Below are 23,122 nucleotides of genomic sequence, written 5' to 3' on the forward strand. Positions count from 1 at the left end.
GTTCATTTTTAATTAAGAATCATTTTATAATATAAAAAAGATGGAATATATGAAAAATAACGGGAAAATATCAATCAACAAAGGTTGCACTAAAAATCTGTAATGATGTAATATTGTATGATTTTGAATTTGAATAGGATTAGGTATGAAATTTTTTATATTAGGAAATGTTTTAATGAGCCTTTAAATGATTTAATTCTGACTTGGTGATAGTATATAAATATAAATAAAAAAGAGGAGAAGAAAAGAAAAAGAGAAGAGAAAAGAAGAAAACAACTAATTAAGGTATTTAAGGCAAGTATTACATCAGTATTTTTGAAAAAATTGGGTGTACCTTAGCTAGCTGTACAAAAATAATAATAATAAAAAAAATAAAATAAAAAAAGATATAGTAATATTTGCGTGTTTTGTGTGGATGTGGTCACCGGAGCTCTACTCTTTTGCTTACCTCTTCGGATCTGAAATCTCCAAATCATTCTGCAAATTTCTCTCTGAGTTGACTCTACCTCTACCGCCATTCTTGGCACCAATTTTTTCTTCGGTTTACTTCATTTCCTTTATCTGCTTTAAATATCTGATTTGTTTTTGCACAGTTTAGTTTATAAGTTTTTCATTTTATAGTATCAGTGTTTATCTTTTATTTGGGGAAGCAGTCTGAGTTGCCGGTCCAGAGATTTGGGATCGGAGATATGGGTTCAGAAAGTCATCAACAATCGGAAAACAATGAACAAGAAGATTCAACACCTTTATATCTACAAAAATTTCGCCTATACGAAACTACCTCGGTAAATTTCACAATTTGATTTAGTTCATCAAATTATTATTATATTTTTTTATATCAAGTAGAATGATTTTGTTCTTTGTTTCATTTTCAGTTTTAGATTGCAGTATTTTTCCTCTTTAGATTGTATAGTTAGCATATGTAGATGTTAATTCACTGTTTGGTCATTTATTGTTGTGTAGCTACAAATTGTTTTATATCAAACATGTTGGCCGAGCAAGATTTCTGCTTTTTTTATCTTCTCTATTCTTTTACCTACTTGGCTTAATATATGTTCAATTAAGAATTTGGTTCAAAAATAGTTTATCTTATTTAGGACGATATCTCCAAAGCAAATGTTTTGAAACAAAGTCAAAGGGAGAAAGCATCTCAAAGTAAAAATGCTATTTTTCTCGCTCAAGTCGTGCAATTTGTAATCTTGTTTCATTTTGATTTTGTACCTTCTTCCTCCGAATTTCCGAAAGTAATGTCCAAAATTTTTTAACTTTTTCATCTATTGATAAGATTATTTTCTTTGTTTTATGTTGAACGTATAAATTACGAGCAAGCTTGTATCTATGTAGTCATATATCCTTTTTTTTTCGTTCTACAAATTGTATTAGATACTGAATATGAATGAAGATTATGAAGTTACTATAGTAAGTTTTAAGAGAGTGTTAATATGCTTTAATTTTTTATTTGTCAAAAATGTTAATCTATTTTTATTTGTGGCAGAACTTCTATATGGTTGGAAGAGATAAAACTAGAACTTATTGGAAAGTTTTGAAGATAGATAGATTAGAGCCTACAGAACTCATTATGTATGAAGATTCTGCCACATATTCTGAGATTGAATGTATTGATCTACTTAAAAGAATACATGAAGGCAACAAGTCAACTGGAGGTCTTAAATTCGTTTCAACTTGTTATGGAATTGTTGGTATGTTATATAACTATGTTTTTTTCTTTTTAAATAGATTTTTTGTATTGATTTCTAATGCAACTCGTGTTATTCTTTTCTTTTCGATTTTAGGGTTTGTAAAGTTTCTGGGACCTTATCACATGCTTGTTATTACGAAAAGAAGGAAGATTGGAGTAATTCGTGGTCATGCGGTTTATGCCATTACAAAGAGCGAGATGTTCCCAATCCCCAATTCTACTGTGCTATCCAATATGCCTTATTCTAAGAATGAGAACAGGTCTTCTGTCAATTTTGCATGTAAAATGTAAAATATCCATCGTATTCTTGAGAAGACATTATAATGGAAATAGAAATGTTTCTAGTTTATTTGTATCTTTATGAGCATTATACTTGATGTGCTTGTTTCATTTTTCTTTTCTTTTATTTGGATAATTTTGAATTTTGTTATCTTTAAAACTTGTCTCACTTTTGAGGTACTCTTCTATATTATCTTGAGAGTCCCCTTGCAGTGTTGTCGACGCGTGGACAATATAGACTATAGTGAGCACATTATAGATGGGCATTTTGTAGCTATACTATTTTAGAGCCTATTGCCAGTATATTTACTATAACTTTACAGGGCAAACTACAGTGGTGTTCTGATGTTATTTTTACATATTGAGTAAGACAAGGTATCATCAGGATTCAGTGGCACATGTGATCGCCTTTTTTTGTTCATCTTTCTTATGTCAACAGTTCTTCATTTTTTAATAATACTTTCATCTTTTATATACTGCATCTGATTTAGTAACTCATTTTTGCCTTTTTTTCTCCAATTATTTTGTGAATAGATACAAGAAGCTCCTGCGCACGGTGGATCTCACAAGAGACTTCTTTTTCAGCTACTCCTATCATATTATGATAAGCCTTCAAAAGAATTTGAGTAATCGTCAATCTGGGCTCACACTTTACGACACAATGTTTGTATGGAATGAGTTTTTAACCCGAGGAATTCGCCATCAGCTTAAAAACACTCTTTGGACTGTCGCTTTAGTATATGGATTCTTTAAACAGGTATTTTCCATTTGAAATTGTTTCAGAGTTATATTGTAATCAAGGAAAATCCAAATTTGAACTCAACTCAGAGTTATATTGAAACCAAGTAAATGACTTGGTTATTTAGCAATTGGCAGCTAAACGTTTTATCATGTTGCTGTTGTCTTTTGTAGGTTACACTTCCTCTTTCTGGTAGGAACTTCATATTGACGCTAATTGCTAGACGATCTCGTCATTATGCTGGTACCAGGTTTGTTTGATTGACTTTAATAATGTACTTATTTGTATTTGATGGTGATATGTAGTAACTTTGGCAATAGTATGTCATTTGAGCGATATTGTCATTTACATTTAATTTACTTAAATCGATTGCTGAAAAAAAGTTCGAGAGAGGGTTATCAGTTACTTTCATCTTTGTATATCTAGAATTAAATTGAATATTTTAGTTAGTGATCCTGCTTCATCTCTAGATTGTTGAGTTATTTATCCTTTTATGTTTTGTAGATATTTGAAAAGAGGTGTAAATGAGAAGGGTCGCGTAGCAAATGATGTAGAAACAGAACAAATTGTGCTTGAAGATGTGCCTGCTGGGTGCCCGCTCCAAATAAGTGCTGTTGTGCAAAATCGGGGTTCAATACCTCTTTTTTGGTCTCAAGAGACGTCACGTTTGAATATTAAGCCTGACATCATACGTATGAGATAAGATTCCTACATTATTTTTGGAGGATCCAATTTACTCAATTTTCATGACCGTTTCTTTTTATAGTCTCTAGGAAGGACTTGAATTTTGAAGCCACCAAACGTCACTTTGAGAATCTTGTGAAGAGATATGGAAATCCAATTATAATATTGAATTTGATTAAGGTACACATAATCACTAATTCTGGATCCAATTTATGTTGCCTCTTGATTTATATGTAGTCTAAACTTTTACTCTTCATCTTTCCCTTTATCTGGTATTTTATCATACTAAGCAGACTCGTGAGAAGCGGCCAAGAGAAACTATTCTTCGTGCAGCATTTGCTAATGCTATTGAGTTTATAAATAAAGATCTTTCTGAGGAAAACCACTTGAGATTTCTTCATTGGGACCTAAATAAACACTCAAGAAGGTTAGACTTGCATCCTTTTTGCTTGTAGATGGTTGTACATGTTTTTTTTTTCTTTTCTTGTATGTTGGTCTGGTGAGTTGCTAACAGTTTGGCTACTTTTCCAGCAAAGCAACAAATGTCCTGACACTTCTGGGCAAAGTCGCTGCTAATGCATTGGAGTTAACAGGCTTCCTTCACTGTCAACTTATTCCTGCCTCAAAGACTGGGAAATTGCTAAAATTATCGCCCATTGAGTAAGTTTGTTAGTCGAAATTCTCCCAGAGTGATTTAATTTTATTCGTTCACGAAATTGAGTTAAAAAATAGCTTTATTACTTAGTAGAGTACCTCCCACTCTCATCTTGGGCTTAAAAGTTCGAATGTTCTTGCATTGATTTTGTTTGTCACTGTGTAGCAATACTGAAGATCAAGCTGGAGAAGACCCTTGTGAAGAGAGAACTGAACCGAATTCCCCTAGTGGAGATTACCATGTCAACCTTTCAACACTACAGAGAGGGGTATTACGAACTAATTGCATAGACTGTTTGGATCGCACAAATGTTGCACAATATGCCTATGGGCTGGTAGCCCTGGGCCATCAGCTGCATGCCTTGGGCTTTATAGATGTGGAGAGTATTGATTTAGATTCCCCGTTAGCAGATAATCTAATGAAACTCTATGAAGAAATGGGCGACATACTTGCATTACAATACGGAGGGTCTGCTGCACATAACAAGGTAATACCATATCTTTCACTTATATGGATCTATATGGTAGATATCTGTTGATTGCTCCGATCCTATAACTTGTTTCTTCTTGGGGGGCTCTCATTGATACTTTGTGATGTTCGTTTTTGGTTTTTGTTACAGATCAATTTACACGTCTTAACTGCATTGAGGCCAAAAACAATTTTTTAGTTCATGTCACGTTTTAAGTGAAATCTATGATTTGTTAGCCAGTGAAATAAATCCTTTTCTTCTCTAAAGTAGGAGATATTGGCGCTTTCATTTTTATCATGATTGAAATTGATGGATATGCTTTAACAGATATTTTCAGAGAGACGAGGCCAATGGAGAGCAGCAACTCAGTCTCAAGAGCTTTTTAGAACGCTTCAGCGCTATTACAGTAATGCCTACATGGATGCTGAGAAACAGGATGCCATTAATGTGTAAGTGAAATATTGTCTTTGTGATAATTAGTTTCTTTTATCTGTTGTTTCAACAGACAACGGCAAATTTTAAAATAAATACAAGTAATGTGGTCCCAAATTCCAGGTTTTTGGGACATTTCCGCCCTCAAGAAGGTAAGCCAGCTCTTTGGGAATTGGATTCAGACCAGCACTATAGTGTTGGGGGGCACGCATCAAGTTTAGCAATGGAGAGTTCTAGGTATAACTGATCTTTAATTAATGCATCGCATGAGTATTTTGTTAATGAATTGTTAGTATTGTAGCCACAACATCATTTCTAAATGGTGATAATTTGAAATTTGCAAAACAAATCTATTGGAGTACTTTTAAGTTGAGAGCATTTAATTCTTAAGACAGCTTTTACCTGTGTTATGAAGTTATAAAAGTGAGTCAAAAGACATCATGGCATATAAATATATATGTGTGTGTGTGTGTGTGTGTGTGATACATTAGTGAGCTCGAAGTGATGTTAGCCCAAGTCACCAGCATTTTTAATTTTCATAGGGCTAAAAATCTGTACTATACTATAATCATCGTCTTTAAGTTTACCTCAATCTAGCTGTATTAATCTCTTACTGAGATGCATATTAAAGTCAATTAGTGATGTACATGGAAAAAACACTTACGAAAAGCTGATTAGTTTACCTCAATCTAGCTGTATCAAAATCTCCCAAAGCTATTATTGAGGCAGTTTCTTCATGTGCAGGTCATTTATTAAAAGGTCGCTGTCAGAAGGAAATTTGATCTGTGGAAGCAACTCTCCTGTCAAAGAAACTGACACAGAGCAGACCGATGACTCTGACCAACCTTTGCCTGAGAGTGCAAAAGGTGGTAGTAAGGGTCTTTCCGAGTCCACCCCAGAAATCTCTACTTGTGAAACTGATATTTCATTTGCCAGGTAGCTTGGTTTAAATTTTCTTTGCCACATAGATTTATTTTGATTAAGTGGATACTAAGTGCTAATCACTGTGAGATTTGTATCACTTTGTGGTTCCTTCATACTCCATCGACAAATCCACTGCTGTGACTTTTGGTATACATATTTTTCAATGAAGAATATGTAACAATTTTGTTTTCAAGAAATAAGCTAGTCACAGGTTAGTTGCTATTATATTCAGATCCCAAAGACATGTATTAATCAATTCTTCTCTCTTAAGGGGACTCGTATAGTCTATTATAACATTTAATGTTCATGGACGAATGTGTGCTAACCAAATGCTGCCACTCTTAAGATTTTTATTGGATCTTTCCAATTTTTCTGTTGGTTCCTCTCTATGTTATTCCGTTTGGTGGGGTTTAGTGACTATGTTGTTTGGAGGGGTTGTGTATTCATGCTGGCCTTGTTTCTTTTTTTTTTCTCTTAGTAAATTGGCACTTGTCTCACTTTTGATAGGTACACACCCTCGATGTCTGGTAGACAACTTTTCCTAGATATGCAATTAGAGCAGCGTCTCGGCAGTGGAAGTGTAAGATTGCATGATCGTGTTGATTCAATTGATTTTTCAAATTTCCTAGATGTTGAGTGGCTCTCTTCGTCTGGAAATTCATGTGAAGATGAAGCATTCGAGAGGTACTTTCTTTCAATTTAATCGCTTCGATAGAAATTGGATTTGCATAATTGGTTTTAGTCTACCTTTTCTTTATGAAGTTCTGGTGCGACATTTTGAATAGAAAATTAATTTGCATACTGCCATTTTTTATTTGTTTGGAAGTCTGACTAGCATTTTAATAATTCTATCATTGAGATTAGTTGTTTGAATCTTATGGAAACATCCTAGAAGCAGTGTAGTCAAAGGCGCTTTAAGTGTACTTAAGCCCTGAAGTGAGACAAAACGTGTTGTGCACTTTGCCTGCTTTTCTTTGCCAATTAACCTCTTCTGAAGAAGTGACACTAAAAAATCGATATTTTACTTTATCATAATTTTTTTGCAATTTCTTTGGTCATATATTTGTCATTCATGTTTATAATTATTAGTCTTGAACTAACATATATATTTGTATTTTTCCCCCCCTTTGTGCCTTTTTTCATTAAAGCTCCAATAGACCTTACAGCTGTTTTTGCGTTTTTCGCCTTTGATAACTTTGCCTAGAATTCTAACATGTTTTCTGCTTTGTTTTCTTTGAATCTTTATGCTTTGCTCTATTCATGCAGATCTGCAATCATAGGTTCACCATGTTGTGTCCTCTCATCTGACTGTGTAACAGTTGAATTTAAAGCTGAAACAAGCTCTTCAGTAATTGAGTCTTCAAGCTTGAAGGTCAGTCCACACAAATCTAATAGTTTATTACTCTTTCTGGTTCAAAAAGAATGTCCCATTCCTTTTTTCTTCTAATTTTCAACCCGCTATGTTTAAGACCACTAGATTGAAAGACATTTTGGTACATTTGTACATGTTTTTAGTTTAAGATGACAAGATTTAAAAGTTTCCTTTACTTTCTTAAACTCAATGTCAAAGTCAAATCAAACAAACAAATTTAAAAGGAAGGAGTAGTTTTTTTGGTGGGGGTGAGGGTGGGGGTGGGGGGCGGATAGATCTTGCTTTTATTTCTGCTTCTTACTTCTTATTAGCTTCTCTTTGCATCTCTAGTAAATAAAGCTTATACGCGTAAGTAATTCCTTTTACTTTTTCAATCTTGTTTTAGCGTCAGGAGCAGACTAGTAAAGATATCAACTTTGATGCCAAAGGAAGTAGTAAACATATTGCTGAATTTTCGGAGAAGTTTGTGCATTGGGTTAACAACGGAGATATGCTTTTCCCTTGAGATCATTTCTGATCTCCTTGAAGCTGTACTCTTCAGACAATTGCATTCAATCAAACCATCCGAAGGATGTGAATGACTTACGGAATAAATGACAGGTGATGAAGATTAGGTAAGAGGAGAAAAATGATTTTGTTAGAGAAAATATGCCTAAACAAAGCCACTGAGATTGTAAATTGAAGTACGTTAGAAAATGATATAGAAAGTATAGAGTACATAGAAGCAGATGATTCTTTCAGTTGTTTTTTTGTTTCTTCATTTTCTACCTTACTGTTTTTGTAGGTTTCAGTTCTGTAAATATCTGTTATAGTTTTGTTAGTTATTGCTCCATTATTCTTTCCAGTATACAAGCTGATCTTTTGTGTCACATGATTTAAATTTTAGTTCTTGAATGTAGCTGAGAAGAAACATAGATATTCCTATGTACTATGAGGTTGCAATTTTTGTTGCCATGTCAAAAGAAGCATATCGCTTTCCTTGTAGTCATCGCGTCTTTGGTGGCAGAAATTGTAATGGTTTCGCTATCCAACCTTTTTAGTGCACCTTGTGTTTTATCACGAGGAACATCTACATCTGCCTTGCAATTTGCTAGAAGGCTGGAAATTTTATTAGCATTTGTCTATTCTTAAGAAATGAATGCCAAGGTGATATATGAGATCAAGTACTATAGCAAACCCATATTCGTTATGGTAAGGCCAAAAAATTAGTAAAATTGGTACAGTCGGGACTCAGTTTGTGATCAATGGCTCAACAGATTGATGGATCTACCAGATTGTTCCCCTAGCCAAAGGTACTTGAATCTACATTTTCTGTTCAATTGTGCTCTGTTTTTTCAGCTTATTGTTTTTATTGGATCAGTTCTTAACACTTAACGGCCTGAGGAACTTTCTGAAGGTGAAGTAGTTCTTTAGTTTTTTCTTCTTCTAGTGTGTTTGGATTTCGTTTTTACAGTTAGTTCCTTGCATTGTGCAATTATGTGTGTGCGCTAGAAGTATTATTTTTCTTTTTTTTTTTTGTATCTTCTACTCTCCAGCTCTTAAGTCTGCTTAATAAGTCGCGGTCAAGGTGATTTGAATTGAGACCTCTGAGCGTGGTGTGTTAGGCTGATTCACATGTCCATTAGCTAGTAATTTCGAGGCTTTTATCTCAAAATTATGTCAACTTTCTAGGATGTGAAGGTACGAGACCGTGTTCTCAGTAAGTTGTATGAGAGGTTAGAGTTGGTCTAATCTCCCTATGCATAGTTCACGTTGAAATGTATATATCATTAGACTTTAGTCATCTTTGAAGTGTATACTCCCTGTGCATTCTTATTGAGAATACTTAATTTTTAGTACCTAGAGAAGTCGATTTTTTTGCAAGCTATTCTGAGTCTCATGTGATTAGTGATTTTTACTTCACTATCAAGACATGTTGAAACTGAACCGTGTAGCATATAGGTCTACGGAGGAGGGTGCATAGCAAGTTTTAGTCGAAAAGTAACAATTCCCTTGTAATAGTTGTATACATACACGTCTCTATAAGTATGGAGGGTGTATTGCAAGTCTTTGTCCAAAAGCAACAATTCCTTGTATTAGTTGTGTACAAATAAAACACGCATCAATATAATAAAGTATGTTATCACCTTTTCTTCTAGTTAAGCATCATAATTATCGATCACCAATTATTGTCTTTAATAATACTGTACCATCAATCACCACCATCACTATTGACTAGATAAAACAATTATCAATAAACATCCTTAACAGTTCCCTGTCACTGCAGAAAATGTAAATTCGATAATTCTCAATAAGCAAATTGAATCGTAGAGGCCACCCCTGTTATCAAGCTAGGGGTGGCAAATAAGTGGATTCAATTGGATTTAGATAAATTGAATAAGGACTAAGTTAAAATGGATTGGATCACAATTAATCCATATAAAATAGGAAAAATCACATAAATGAATGTCTTTTAATAAATATTATTAATTTTAGCAATAATTTTTTTATTTATTATCACTTGTAGCAATATTATGTTACGTCTGTAATATGCATTAAAAGTGACTCAAGTATGCAATATAGATGTATTTTCACTATTTTAAAAATAGATTTTGCTTATTTGGTAAGAAGTTGACCTATTATTAATCAATAAAACTTGTATATGAATAACAAATTGTTTTTTTGTAATATGAATTAAAAGTGTATTATAAATGTATTAAAAGTGATAAAGTGAAAAAAAATATTATTGCTATAAATGATAAATATTTTTTATTTGTAGTATTTATATAAGTTTGTCAAAAAAATATGAATTAATCAAATATGATTTAGGTAAAATGATTATAACCACTTTAGTCTCCTAAAATAAAAAAGTATTAAATCAAGCTAAGTTGTTAATACATCAACCCTTGCCATCCAATCCCACCCTAGCCCAAAAAAATTTAAAGAAAAACATTCTTTGTAAAAAATTGTATTTTTGAAATTTTAATTGGCGACCCCAAATTCTTTTTAACTTTTTTATTTCGGAAAAATAAAATTTTTAATTTTTTTTGACACTACCCACCCCTCCCTTGTACCCCCTCCTCCAACACCAAAAATTAATTTTAAAGAGACTTTTATTCAAAAAAATTTGGCAAACCCAATCCCCCGCGCCCCCCAATTTTTTATTTTTATTTTTTAAAAAAAGAAACTTAGTTTTCAGAATTTTCTGCAAAACCTACGCTCCCTCCCCCACCCCACCCAGGGGCACTTTCCACCCAAAAAGTTTTATAAAAAATTCCAAATATTTCTTTTTGCCCTTACCCCCAAGTTTTTATATTTTATTTTAACAAATAAATGTTCAATTAAGGATTTCTATGATAAGAGAGTGATATATGAATTTTCATTTTATTCATATTTGTATGAGTTTAAATAAGTTGAAATTTATATTTACTTCTGTAAAAATATATGAATGATCACTTTAATTTAATATGAAAAAAATGATTTTATTTCACTCTAATTTGACGGAAATTGCACGATAGCCAAGTATATATATAATAATTGAATCAGGGGTCGTTATGTTTCACCCAAGATATAGTAGTGATAAGGGGTGTATAAAATCGAATCAAATCGCAAATCGAAAAAAAATTGACTAGTGATTGGTTTGAATTGATTTGGTAATAGAAAAAAAAAGGTTTGGTTTGACTTGATTGAGTATTGGAAAAAAAAATCGAGTATATTTGGGTTGGTTTGATTTTAACTAAAGAAAACAATTCGAGACCAAACTAACCTGACATTATATATGTAATTTTAAAATTTTATTTTATACATAAAAGTATATACTTTGATATCATTTTAAAATATTTCTTATACTATTTCATGTTTTTTATCTTATAATATATTATTTCAAGTTTAAAACTTATAATTCATAATGGTCCAATAAAGATCATAGTTCATAGATTAGATGTTTATAATTATAATAAAATTGAAATCAAAATCAAATCAATACTAGTGCAAAAAGAAAACCTATTCAACACTAAGAATAACAATAATATTGAATATTTGTTTTTTATTTTTTACATTAGTTTTAGATAATTAAATACATAATCTCATTTTAATTTTTATTATATATGTAGTAATGTAACTAATACTTATTAACTTTATTTTAGATGATTTAGTACTTTTAAATTATGATTATTTTCACTAAAACATTACAATATTTATCTTATATGATGATTTCATTATTATTTTTTATTGAATACTTTTGTGTAATCAATACTCATATCATATTTTGTGTTTTTTTTTAATAACACCTTAGACAATTGTATTTTGGTTGGACTAAAGAAATATTTGGAGTACAAGTTAAATTATACATTTATATGCTAACTTTACCTAAAAAAATTTGAAGTTAATTATTTTGGTTTTATTTATGAATTTAAAAGATTTGACATAATGGTTTGATTTGATATTTGAAAAACCTAAATCAACCCGAGGTTGAAGAAACCCCCCAAAATTCAAATTTTATTAGTTTGATTTAATTTATAAATTAAAAAATTCAATAAAAGTAGCCACTACTTGTTCCATTCTGTGTTGAAAGTTGAAACAATAGTCGGTAGTAGTGAACCTAACCGAAGGATGGGGCTTATAACAAAGAAAAAAGCCCAATAACAATTTGACCAAGTTCAATTCGTAAGCCCAAATTCATCACTTGCGCTTTCTTTCAACCCGCTCTTAAACCTTCTCAAAACCCTCTTTCAATTCTTCTTCTTCTTCTTTCCCTAAAATGTCTGTAATGGATTCAGAAGCCTTCAAATCGGAGCTTGCATCTGTTGTTTCTTCCCTAGGCTTTGCTACTTCTGCTGTGCCTTCCTCTGGTTTCGACGACTCAGACTTCCGCAAGAAAGGTCGCATCAAATCTGAGAAAAAGCCAACTTCTAAGGATAATAATAATAGTACCAATAAAGACTCTCAACATGGAAACGAAAACAACAACAAAAAGAGAATCAACAATGATAAATTTGGCAAAAAACCGAAGCCGCAGCAGCTTAAGGCGGAGCTTCAAGTCGATAATAATTTATGGAATACAACTCCCGGCAAGTACAAAAACATGCCAAAGCTTCCGCTTGTGAAAGCGAGCGCATTGTCTGTGTGGTACGCTGATGCAGGAGAATTGGAGGACAAGGTTATTGGGAGTGACAGTACCAATAAAATTGCCGAGTTTAAGAATGTCAATGAATGGAAAAGCAAGGTGGAAAAGAAGAAGGAATTGGGCGAGAGGTTATTGGCCCAGTATGCGCAGGACTATGAGTCGTCTCGAGGACAAAGTGGCGATATAAAAATGTTACTTACCACGCTAAGGTCAGGGACTGCTTCTGACAAGATATCTGCTTTTTCTGTCATGATTGGGGATAATCCCACTGCCAATTTGAGATCGCTTGATGCTCTATTGGGTATTTATTCTTCTCTTACTTTCTGTTCTGTTGAATTTAGGGAGAATCCTTGAGACTATCTCAAACTTATTTAATGTCATTGTATTTTAGCTCTAATGTTTGGACCTGTAGCTTGTTTTCATTTTATATTAGTTTTTTCAGTTTTATTTTGTTCGAGTCATGCTATAGTTAATTTCTTGATATCCTTCAGCAAGTATATGTTATACTACTATCACTTACTGTACAATTTTTTTCGTGAACTCTAAGTTATAGACAAATGGAGACGCTGCCAAACTTTGACTATCGTGAGGCAAATGACTAATGAAGAGCTGAACTCTGCACTCTGCAGCATATGTTCCTTCAACAACATAGAGATGCTCATTTTCAGAACTCATTGAGTCATTGCAGTAATTTTATTTATGTAAAGTCAAACATGTAATGTAAGGGTCCTTCATTTTGTAAGATCTTGAATCTAGGAAGACATGTATTTCAATCAAGGAGGTTAATGCGTAGTGATATGCGAAAGGCAAAATTAAACTTGCGATGATAATGTTAGGCGAATGATAAAGTTGAAGGAGGATCAGTTAAAATTTCTTCCCCTTCATTGACTGGCCCCTAAGGACAGAGCAAAAAAGAAAAATACTGAAAACTTTCCCATTACTTAGTTTAGCTTTATAAATTCTCTTATTCTTATGTGCCCCATTCTTTACTTTTCTATCCTTTTTGCTATATTTGTTCTCAAATAGGATCTTTTTGTAACTTTCTGGTATTGGTACTTCATAATTCTAATTAATTTTTCACATGGTTTGCATCCTAGATTATTGAACTTTTAATCGTTCCTTTATCTAGTCGTAGAGAAGTTCAGTATTGAGATTCTTTCTGGTGAGATTGTTTGTCATTATTGCTTGTCTCTAATCAATCTAAATAATGACATGTAGGGATGGTGACAGCTAAAGTTGGAAAACGCCATGCTTTGGCAGGTTTGGAAGCATTGAAAGAACTTTTTGTTTCTAGGTGAGTTAAACCTTTTTTCTCTTTCTTATTGATCATCCTTATTATGCTTAGTTTCCTCATTGTTTGACTATGAAGAATTCCTTCTATCCAGTTTGCTGCCTGATCGCAAATTGAAGACACTCTTTCAGCGGCCGATAGATCATATTCCGGATACAAAAGATGGTTACTCGCTTCTACTCTTTTGGTATTGGGAGGAATGTTTGAAGCAAAGGTACACTTAATTAAAAACTTTCAGCAAGTGTTTCATGGTAACATTTATTTGAGTTCCAAATACTGAAGTATATGTGAAGTATTCTTTAAGGACTTGAGCCAATTTTGAGGAGTGGCCCAAGTCGACCCATTGCCCTACATGGCTGATGGCCATTGAGTGTTATGTCCTCCATCTTAATGCATTTTATTAGTGTGTTCTGATGAAGGGAAAGGATACCTTGGTTGGAATCCTATGTTCCTTTTAGTTATCGCTAAATCTTACCCCTATCTACTGCATTCATGGCTGGAAGTTTGTAATGTACCAGTTACCGTATGTGTAGGTGGTAGGTTGACCATGATCCACCAGAAGTTCTATGTTGATATGCCTCGTGTGCTTGTTCTTCCATGATACCTACTGTCAATGTGGAGAACAGACATTTTGTATTTTGATATATTTGATATTACACTAATCATGTTCCTGAATTGAGGATTGATCTAAACTTCAGTTTATATGTCTGTATTTGTTACTATGTTGTTCTTCTGCTAAATAGGCTTTTCTGTTTCAGGTATGAGCGGTATATCGCTGCTCTTGAGGAAGCATCAAGAGATGTCTTAGATATACTCAAAGACAAGGCATTAAAGGTTGTTATTGACATCTTTATTGCACATCTATACAGTTGCCTATCTATGTTTCTCTTCAAAGAACATTCTTATTCAATGTTTTTAGCTAATTGCATCTTAGAAAAGGAGAACCTTTTGTGGCTTCTGGCTTTTTACTAATTGGAACCTATAATCTGAGTGAAACTCTGCAACTGTTAACTTAACCATATTTTGTTGATGACTGGCGAGAACACTTTTTGAGGCTGCTTTTTGTTTACGCAATCGGGACCTACAAATTGGTGAAACTCAGCAACTGCTAACCCAAACAAATATTTTACCTTGCAAACTGTTTGGAGGATCACAAATTACAACGATCTTTTTCTCTGAATAGAGCAATTTATTAGGACACTACCTTCAACCAAGTAGAGTTGATAAGCTTCTTCAAAATTAGGATAGCTTGACCACTTGCCAAAGCTTTTGCTATCAAACCATATGGATATTTTGATTTAAAGTTGATAAAATCGTTTATAGGTGACAAATACTTTTTCTTTTGATCAATGGTACTCATTTATCTTCTTTTGTAGTAGTTGCATTAAATATTCTGGTCTGACTTCATGATTACGTATTGCATCTTCACTGCAGCTGGATTTCCTGTAATTGATATTTTCTGAGGGTCCATTTATTGTGGAAGACTTCAATGTCTTCTCGGGGTTTAAAGTTAAACTGGCATAAATTCTTGGGGTTTGAAGTTGTATCTGAGTCTTTTGGGTGTTTGTGATGCAATATAATCTCATATAGTTAATGTTGTCCTGAAAAGTGAGGAAATACTAACATGTATAGTTATGTTTTATAGACAGTTTATGTTTTGCTAAAGTGCAAACCAGAACAAGAGCGTCGATTGCTTGCTGCCCTAGTAAACAAGGTCTGCCATTTTATCTCATTGCTTTTGTGCCATTTACTTTGTCCTGGGAGTTGTTGGGACCATGGAGCTCCAGCTGATATTTCTTCGCTTCGTTGCAGCTAGGAGATCCTAAAAACAAGGTTGCATCTAATGCTGATTATCACCTATCAAAGCTTTTGGCTGACCATCCAAATATGAAGGTAAACCAACATATTTGGTTGAACTTGCTTAGACATACAAGTACTGATAATTAAAAAAGAAAAATAAAACAGCTTGTTTCTTCAAAAGAAAAAAAAATGAAGCAAACAGCTTTGGGACAATGTTATCTCTAGATTTATAAGTTGGCTTCACGGAGTGGCACTCAAAAGGAAAAATCTACTTTCAAGAGTGCTCTTTGAAAGCCCATCTTAAGGATGTTTTTCATGCATAAATCTATTCCATGAAAAATAGAGCGATGTGGTGTAGTTGTAATTTTATTGCCAATCAAATTGTTAAGAGGTTGGTACAAATACAATTCTAACTTGGTTGTGATATTTGAATAAAATCAAGCAGGATAATGTGGTCTTTGAAAATGGTTCCACTAATAGAATATTGTGCCCCCATTATATTTCCCAAGCATACTCCATGTTTTGGTGGCAGGTACTAGTACATCAAAGCCCTTGAGTGTGCTCGACTTTAGACAAGCTGCAAGGAAGCACATATCATAGAATCATCGAAGTGCAGTTATGATTTCTGATGTGATACTTTTTCTGATGAAAGTTTGTTGTTTAATGCGTTATTTTTGTCGTGCAGGCTGTTGTGATTGATGAAGTAGATAGTTTTCTTTTCCGGCCTCATCTGGTATTGCGAGCCAAGTATCATGCTGTATGTTTAAACTTTACTCCTGATCTTTTATGCATATCACACTAGATACTTCCTGATTGTATTTGTGTACACCTTTCGTCCTATTCAAGTTCTTTTTGTCTGTGATTTGATAATTCTTGTTCTACAGTGTCTATCCAAATTTTTCATGTCATTGAGAAGCATAAAGTTTTTATAGAAGTAAGACTATCGGTAGATGTCATTTTTCACAGGTGACTATGTCTGTTTAGTTTGGATTATGAGAACTGGTACATTGATGTGATAATTGTCCTTTTTGTGATCTACTATTTTTGAAACATACTTCAGCTTTCATCTCTTGACTAGGCCATTTAATGGAATTTGTTTATATTTCCTGGGTATGAGTATACAACAATAAACTCAGGTGGCAAGTCGTGTTAAATTCATTTGTTGTTTCAATTTTCTGTTAGGAACACCTCTAAATATGCTGATGCAGATATGTTGTTTTAAACTCATCATCTCTAGATATTGCCGATGCAGAAGATGTAGTCCTGAAGTACATACCTTTAATTGTGACAGGTTAACTTTTTAAGCCAAATTCGCCTAAGTCACAGGGGGGATGGCCCAAAGGTGGCAAAGCGTTTGATAGATGTATATTTTGCTCTATTTAAGGTATGATCTTTAACTGCCATAGTCACAAGTTTCTCTTGTGCGTCCTTGCTCTTCTTCTAAGTGGAGCTGAGAGCTTCATATTCTTATACTGAAGCTCATCAAGCGTTTCTTATATAACTTCATGGAGTATTTTTCTTTACCTCCTTTTACCCCAAATCAACATTTCAGGTATTAATATCTGAAGCAGGGGAAGGACGGACAATGAATAAGAAGAGCGAGGGACACAAGGAGGTTTCTGGCACTTTGAAAGATAAGAAAGAAAAAGATCTATCAGAATCTCATGTTGAAATGGATTCACGCTTACTATCCGCACTTCTTACGGTTTGTTTTGACTTGTCTAGTTCTATTTCTTTTCTTTTTTTGTTAATTCTAATGGATCTGCACATGGAGTAAGTTCTATCTTCCAGTGAAGCTTTTGCATTTGTTGACTTGCTTGGTTTGTGCGGGTTCAAATGTAAAATCTGAGTAACCGTATCTCAGTATTCCTGTATTCCTGCTTGGGCAATCCTCCTCCCTTTGAGCTAGCTTTTGGGGTGTGAATTAGGACCAAGACCTAATTTGTCACGAACTCTGTAGTTATGTCAGTATTCCTGCTTGGACAATCCTCCTCCTTTTGAGCTAGCTTTTGGGGTGTGAATTAGGCCTAAGACCTAATTTGTCACAAATTCTGTAGTTCTATTATAAATTATTTACAAAAAGTATATGTAAAATAGTTATATTTTAAAGATATTAATTTTCATTATTTGTTTTACTAACCCCCCATTTCGTTCATCCACATGCAAACACGTTTGCCCCGTATACATTCCATGTCAAACAACTTCACTTTACGGTTCTTCACTAGTCTTAACCGAGCTTGCTCAATCCGTCAGCTTATTGCATCAGTACTCATTGTTTCACATTTATGCCGGATTAGAGAAAATGGTAATCTGCTTCATTTAGCACAACTTTCTCATTTGCAGGGTGTGAATAGAGCATTCCCTTTCGTTTCAAGTGATGAAGCCGATGATGTAATTCAGGCCCATACACCGGTATTGTTTCAGCTGGTAAGCGTGGCTACGTATTCCATTGTTGGATAAGTTGGATGAGTATCATATATTCTTTAATATATTTTATCATCTTGATATTTGCTTGGAATGTGCAGGTTCATTCAAAGAACTTTAATGTTGGAGTTCAAGCTCTCATGCTCCTAGATAAGATCTCAGCAAAAAATCACATTGTTAGTGATCGGTTTTATCGTGCCTTGTATGCAAAGCTTCTACTACCAACTGCAATGAATTCTTCCAAAGTACGTGGATACCTTCATATTTATATTCTTCTTCTTTCTGGTTTAATCTAAGTTTAATAGGGCAAACATACACACACTGCAAGAATTTTCTTCACCTCACCTTCTTGGTGCTTTTTTATCAATACAATTACTAATTCTCAAAATAAAAGAAATAGAAAGAAGATTCTCTTCCCCTCTCGAACCAGAAAAAGGTTCATGTTTAGTTTCGTCTTCCTATTTTTGGAAATGTTTGTAAAAAGTCCAGGTAGTCTGAGCTATCTTCAATTAATACATTGATCCTTTAGTTTTTTTCTGGTGTATGGTGAGGGGAAAGAGAGAGAGTGGTAGATTAACCTTTGTGTTGACATTCATAAGGTCGAGATCAATATGGTGACACACTTGTTTCTAGTCCATCTTCTTTTGTAATCTATGGTTTCTAGCCTTGTCTGTTGTAAGCTTTAGATGCACACTTGATTTGCAATTTTATGCCAGCGAAGGCATATAGGATACTTGGAGATTTGATTTGATTTGATTAATGATTATAATTAGGATTATGGCATTGCTGATGTTTAAGTTTGATTTGTTAAAGCTTCATCTGCTCTTCTTGCTTTCGTGATGTTCCTTTTAAGCACTTCAGCTCATTACCGGTGGCAGTTGAGCAGTGGATTTCTTGTTTGCCCCATCTCAAGGGGAACTTTGACATCTTTTTTTTAGTTGTCCAGCAGTGAATGTTGATTGTAACAGTAAAATAGAGAAACCAGGGAAGATTTAGAAAATTTGTTAGGACTAATATTTTCGCACATTAAGAATAACTACCTTTCCGAAATTGACACGTAACTGGACGTCAATGTGCTTTTTCATTAAAAAAAAGTACCATGGTTTAGAGATACCTCATTTTCAAAACAATATCAAGCAGAATGGGTAAATGAGAATAGAAAATTGAAAATTCTATGAGCCCGAGCAACCAAAGTTCTGGTGAAGCATTCATAACTTTTTTTGCTCGATATTCTTTGAAGAAGTCATGAGTTTATGAACCAAGATAGTCATAGCAGCACAAATGCTTCAATTTGTAGAGCAAATAAGCCCCAACACCAGAAAATCTGTCTTAAAGAATGAAGATACGAAGCAACTGTATACAACGTTATGATGTATAAAGTGAGCTACAAAAGTTGACTTTCCCTGTATTTTATAGCTACATCTATATTGCTGTTTCTGTAACTGATTTTGAGAAGGTTAATCTGTGAATGTTCCCAAATTTTTTCTTTAAAAAGTTTTAACGGACTTGTAACCTAAACATTTTCTTCTAATACTTCCACCGTTAGTTGTTACTTATGCTGCAACCTCCTCTCGCTGAGAATGTAAAACATGTGGAAGAGTTCTTTTTTGTCCTGGCCTAAATTTTGTCACAATTTATGACTTCTTGGCAATGCTGGTTAGACCTCTACTCATTCAATTGTGACCAGTTGCGCTTTAGTGTGGATCTAACCCTTGCATTACTTGCTGACTTGGTCTATGCCCGATAATTGTCTGATGCATGTTCTGGTCGTATCTGCAGGAGGAACTGTTTATTGGACTCCTACTTAGGGCTATGAAAAATGATGTAAATGTGAAGCGAATTGCTGCATTCTCGAAGCGTTTATTGCAGGTTTGTGCAAGGCGTCAATTTGTTATTATGTGAAACCTAACATAGCTAGCAATATATGAGTATAGTACACTGAGGTGAGGTGTATTTAGGCAATTTTTCCTCAAATTTTCTCCTGCAATTATGCTAGTTTAGGCTTCCATTAGTCTTCTATAAATTTCATGGTTTACTGTTAAATAGCTATTCTCAAGTCACTGAAGAACTACACTAATTCAAACATAGTTTAGGGAAAAAGAAGCTACTTGAAGCTGTAATTACATTCGCTCTTACGTTCATCAAGGAGCGTACTCTATTGACCATGTGCTTGATATTCCGTTGAATTTGGTTTCAAAAAGCACATACTTTTATTGCCCTCTTGAGAATTTCTTTTTTTCTTTCAAATTAAGCATTGATTGTCTGGTATTAACAGGTTGCAATTCTGCAGCAGTTTCAAAAAACCACATACTGTTATTGCTCTCTTCGGAGTTTGTTTTTCTTTATTCAAATTAACATTGATTGTCTGGTATTAACAGGTTGCAATTCAGCAGCAGCCTCAGTACGCATGTGGATGTCTGTTTCTCCTGTCTGAGGTCCTTAAATCGAAACCAACTCTCTGGTATGGTTGCTAGGAACACTATCCATTGACAAAGTTTATGACACGGCTAAAAAAGAATTTGTTTGCAATGTAAATGTCTCAACTTTTTCATGCAGGAACATGATGCTCCAAAGTGAGTCTGTTGATGATGACCTTGAGCATTTTGTAGATATTACAGAAGAAGATGACGATCAACCCAATCCACCAATTCAAAAAGATAATGCAAGTGAAGTTGCTCAAGAAGCTAAGCACTTGGAAAATGGCAATCATTCTCTGCCGGAAGAAGGTAATTCTAGTTCGGAGTCTGATGATGATTCACTCCAAGCTGAGGAGTCTCCTGCTAGAGGTGATTTAGATGAACCAAAGAATGCTAGATTGATGTCCGGATTCAACAAACTTCTACCTGAAGGTTCGAATGATAAGCTCTTATTGCCTGGAGGATATGATACACGACACAGAGAACCTTCATTTTGGTACTGTTAGTCTTCTTTCTGGCCTTAAATGCTTATTAAGTCTGCAATGTGACAAACAAAGATCAAAGACTATCTTGCTGGGTTCATTTGAAATGGCTATGATTCCTCTTTCTACATGACGGGGCTTGATTGGACACCTAAATTTTGGAAAGATATAGAACATTTTGTACCTAAGTGAAATCTACACGGCATACCAAAAATTTCCTTGGTGTCTTTTGGTCTACAACCTGCCATGTCACTTTTATAAGTTTGTCTCTTTCAGGGTCGTAAGCTAGCGTAAATACCACTATTATCCACAGAAAAAGAAATAGAATATTTTAAAATTTTCTCCTGAGTATACAGAAAATGTAGTTTCTTGTATTGACTTTTATGAATTGACAGCAATGCAGATCGTGTAAGCTGGTGGGAGCTGATGGTACTGGCATCGCATGCGCATCCATCAGTTGCAACCATGGCTAGAACCCTTCTTTCAGGAGCTAACATTGTGTACAATGGTAATCCCCTAAATGATCTTTCGCTGACTGCCTTCCTCGACAAATTCATGGAAAAGAAACCGAAACAAAGCACTTGGCATGGTGCTTCTCAGATTGAACCTGCTAAGAAGGTTAGTATTTTCTCGATGACATAGGATATCTATCATGTCTAATAGTCATAGTATACCACTTCAGACTGGAGCTTTATTAGCTTGTCGCATCACATATATCTCGTTTTTCTTCCAGCTTGACATGCAAGATCAGCTGATTGGGTCAGAAATACTCTCCTTAGCTGAAACAGATGTACCACCTGAGGATCTTGTCTTCCATAAATTCTACGTGAATAAGATGAAGTCCTCGAAGAAACCAAAGAAGAAGAAGAAGAAGACATTAGAAGATGATGCCGCTGAGGAATTTTTGGATGCAGATGGGAGTGATGTTGAAGATGAGATTGATGAAGATGCTGCGGATGAGAGTGAAAATGAGGAAATTGACAGCATGCTAGAATCCGGTGTGCTTCCCTCAGAAGCTAATGGTGAATATGATTACAGTGATTTGGACGAAGTTGCTAATGAAGACGATGATGAATTGATTGGTGATGTCAGTGATGAGGATCTGGATACCCTTTTGGCACATGATGAATCTGACACTAATCTTGGCAGTGATGAAGACAATGATACAGAAAAGGCAAATGAAGATGACGAAGAGGAGGATGATGTACATCGAAGGAAAAATAAAAGAAAGAAAGACAAGCGTACTGCCGGAAAATCCCCATTTGCTAGCCTTGACGACTATGAACATTTGCTCAAGGACGAGAGTCCAAAAGAGGCCTCTAAATCAAGAAAGAAGAGAAAGAACTCAAATGAGCATTTGCTCAACGAGGAGATCCCGGCAGAGGATGCTAAATCAAGAAAGAAGAGGAAGACCTCGAATGAACATTTGCTCAACGAGGAGACCTCAAAAGTGAATGCGGAAAAGCCCGTCAAATCAAGAAAGAAGAGGAAGGGTTCAAGTTAAGTTTTGTTGCAAATCTGCATGAAAGAGTTGCTGATTTTGATATCCTATCCTGAGATAGATAGGTAAAGGAACTCTTTCAATACCCCATTATTGTCAGTTCTTGTTTATTGTGTTGTAATTTTAGCCGATAACACAGCATCATTCTTACTGCTTTGTCCTCCTTTTTGTTGTTATGATAACTCTTGGAAAGTCATAAATAGCTTCGTCACAGTTCGTGTTATGATAACTTTGCAAAGTTCATTGTGCAACCGTTATTTATTATAGAAAAGAAAAAGGGAACCAGCAAATGCCATACCATCTCTTCATTGGACAAAAGTAGAAGATCAACTATACATCAAGGTACCCAAACTTAATTGATAAATATAGCAAAATAAAAGTAAGGGAATGTGTTAAGACTATATTCTTATTTTAGTTTTCGTATTATCTAACTTAGCATTATTAATCTTTAATTACGTGTTATCTAACTTAACATTATTAATCTTTAATTATATCAAGTAAGTGATTTTAATTCTTCAACTTACAGATTAAAAAAAAAATTAATAGAGAGTTCACTGCTAAAGGAGGTAGTTCAGATATCTCTTTTTTAATTCTCTATCTTTGAAGAGTAAGCTAAGTCTTCTCTATCTTTATCTAGAAGAATAAGCCCGTCGATTTAAGCTGTAACTTCAAAAATCAAATTGATAGACATTTAAGTCTTCCTCTTACAGTAAGAAACGATAAATTATGCAACGAATGATTTTTTTCTAAAATTTTTTCTGTTTTTTCAAACGATGATGAACTCTCTGTTAATCTTTTTGGATCTATTAATTGAAGAATTAAAATCACTCACTTAATATAATTAAAATTA

At 34.1% G+C, this 23,122-nt stretch overlaps 2 protein-coding genes across 3 annotated transcripts; both read left to right on the forward strand.

Annotated features, from left to right (window-relative positions):
- Nucleotides 1–266: 266 nt before the first annotated feature.
- LOC101248857 (phosphoinositide phosphatase SAC2) lies at nucleotides 267–8,122 on the forward strand. Of its 2 annotated transcripts, none has more exons than XM_026030241.2 (16): nucleotides 267–785; nucleotides 1,496–1,700; nucleotides 1,794–1,986; nucleotides 2,513–2,735; nucleotides 2,891–2,967; nucleotides 3,222–3,409; nucleotides 3,484–3,581; nucleotides 3,695–3,828; nucleotides 3,933–4,061; nucleotides 4,222–4,543; nucleotides 4,853–4,974; nucleotides 5,081–5,194; nucleotides 5,702–5,893; nucleotides 6,389–6,565; nucleotides 7,148–7,253; nucleotides 7,639–8,122. In XM_026030241.2, the coding sequence occupies exons 1-16, from the start codon at nucleotides 690–692 to the stop codon at nucleotides 7,756–7,758; spliced, it is 2,496 nt and encodes an 831-aa protein (XP_025886026.1). In that variant the 5' UTR covers nucleotides 267–689; the 3' UTR covers nucleotides 7,759–8,122. The 2 variants fall into 2 exon arrangements, with proteins under 2 accessions (XP_025886026.1, XP_004235536.1); XM_004235488.5 differs by having other exon boundaries at nucleotides 1,794–1,959.
- Nucleotides 8,123–11,797: 3,675 nt separating this feature from the next.
- Nucleotides 11,798–22,495, forward strand: LOC101248558 (protein SLOW WALKER 2). Its single transcript, XM_004235487.5, has 16 exons — nucleotides 11,798–12,658; nucleotides 13,576–13,651; nucleotides 13,743–13,862; nucleotides 14,407–14,482; nucleotides 15,294–15,362; nucleotides 15,461–15,541; nucleotides 16,134–16,205; nucleotides 16,740–16,832; nucleotides 17,001–17,153; nucleotides 17,792–17,875; nucleotides 17,974–18,117; nucleotides 19,652–19,741; nucleotides 20,251–20,333; nucleotides 20,429–20,785; nucleotides 21,167–21,389; nucleotides 21,505–22,495. The coding sequence occupies exons 1-16, from the start codon at nucleotides 11,992–11,994 to the stop codon at nucleotides 22,273–22,275; spliced, it is 3,159 nt and encodes a 1,052-aa protein (XP_004235535.1). The 5' UTR covers nucleotides 11,798–11,991; the 3' UTR covers nucleotides 22,276–22,495.
- The last annotated feature ends 627 nt before the right edge of the window (nucleotides 22,496–23,122 follow it).

The sequence above is a fragment of the Solanum lycopersicum genome, chromosome 3, assembly GCF_036512215.1.
Source record: "Solanum lycopersicum chromosome 3, SLM_r2.1".
Lineage (NCBI taxonomy): Eukaryota > Viridiplantae > Streptophyta > Magnoliopsida > Solanales > Solanaceae > Solanum > Solanum lycopersicum.

What these genes read in the sequence shown, in the direction of transcription:
- LOC101248857 (XM_026030241.2), top strand. Translation starts at nt 690, where the DNA reads ATGGGTTCAGAAAGTCATCAACAATCGGAAAACAATGAACAAGAAGAT. An exon ending in GTCAATTTTGCATGTAAAAT is followed by an intron (nt 1,987 to 2,512) that starts GTAAAATATCCA and finishes TTTTGTGAATAG; the next exon opens with ATACAAGAAGCTCCTGCGCA. An exon ending in TAATATTGAATTTGATTAAG is followed by an intron (nt 3,582 to 3,694) that starts GTACACATAATC and finishes CATACTAAGCAG; the next exon opens with ACTCGTGAGAAGCGGCCAAG.
- LOC101248558 (XM_004235487.5), top strand. Translation starts at nt 11,992, where the DNA reads ATGTCTGTAATGGATTCAGAAGCCTTCAAATCGGAGCTTGCATCTGTT. An exon ending in ATCGCTTGATGCTCTATTGG is followed by an intron (nt 12,659 to 13,575) that starts GTATTTATTCTT and finishes AATGACATGTAG; the next exon opens with GGATGGTGACAGCTAAAGTT. An exon ending in TCAAAGACAAGGCATTAAAG is followed by an intron (nt 14,483 to 15,293) that starts GTTGTTATTGAC and finishes TATGTTTTATAG; the next exon opens with ACAGTTTATGTTTTGCTAAA.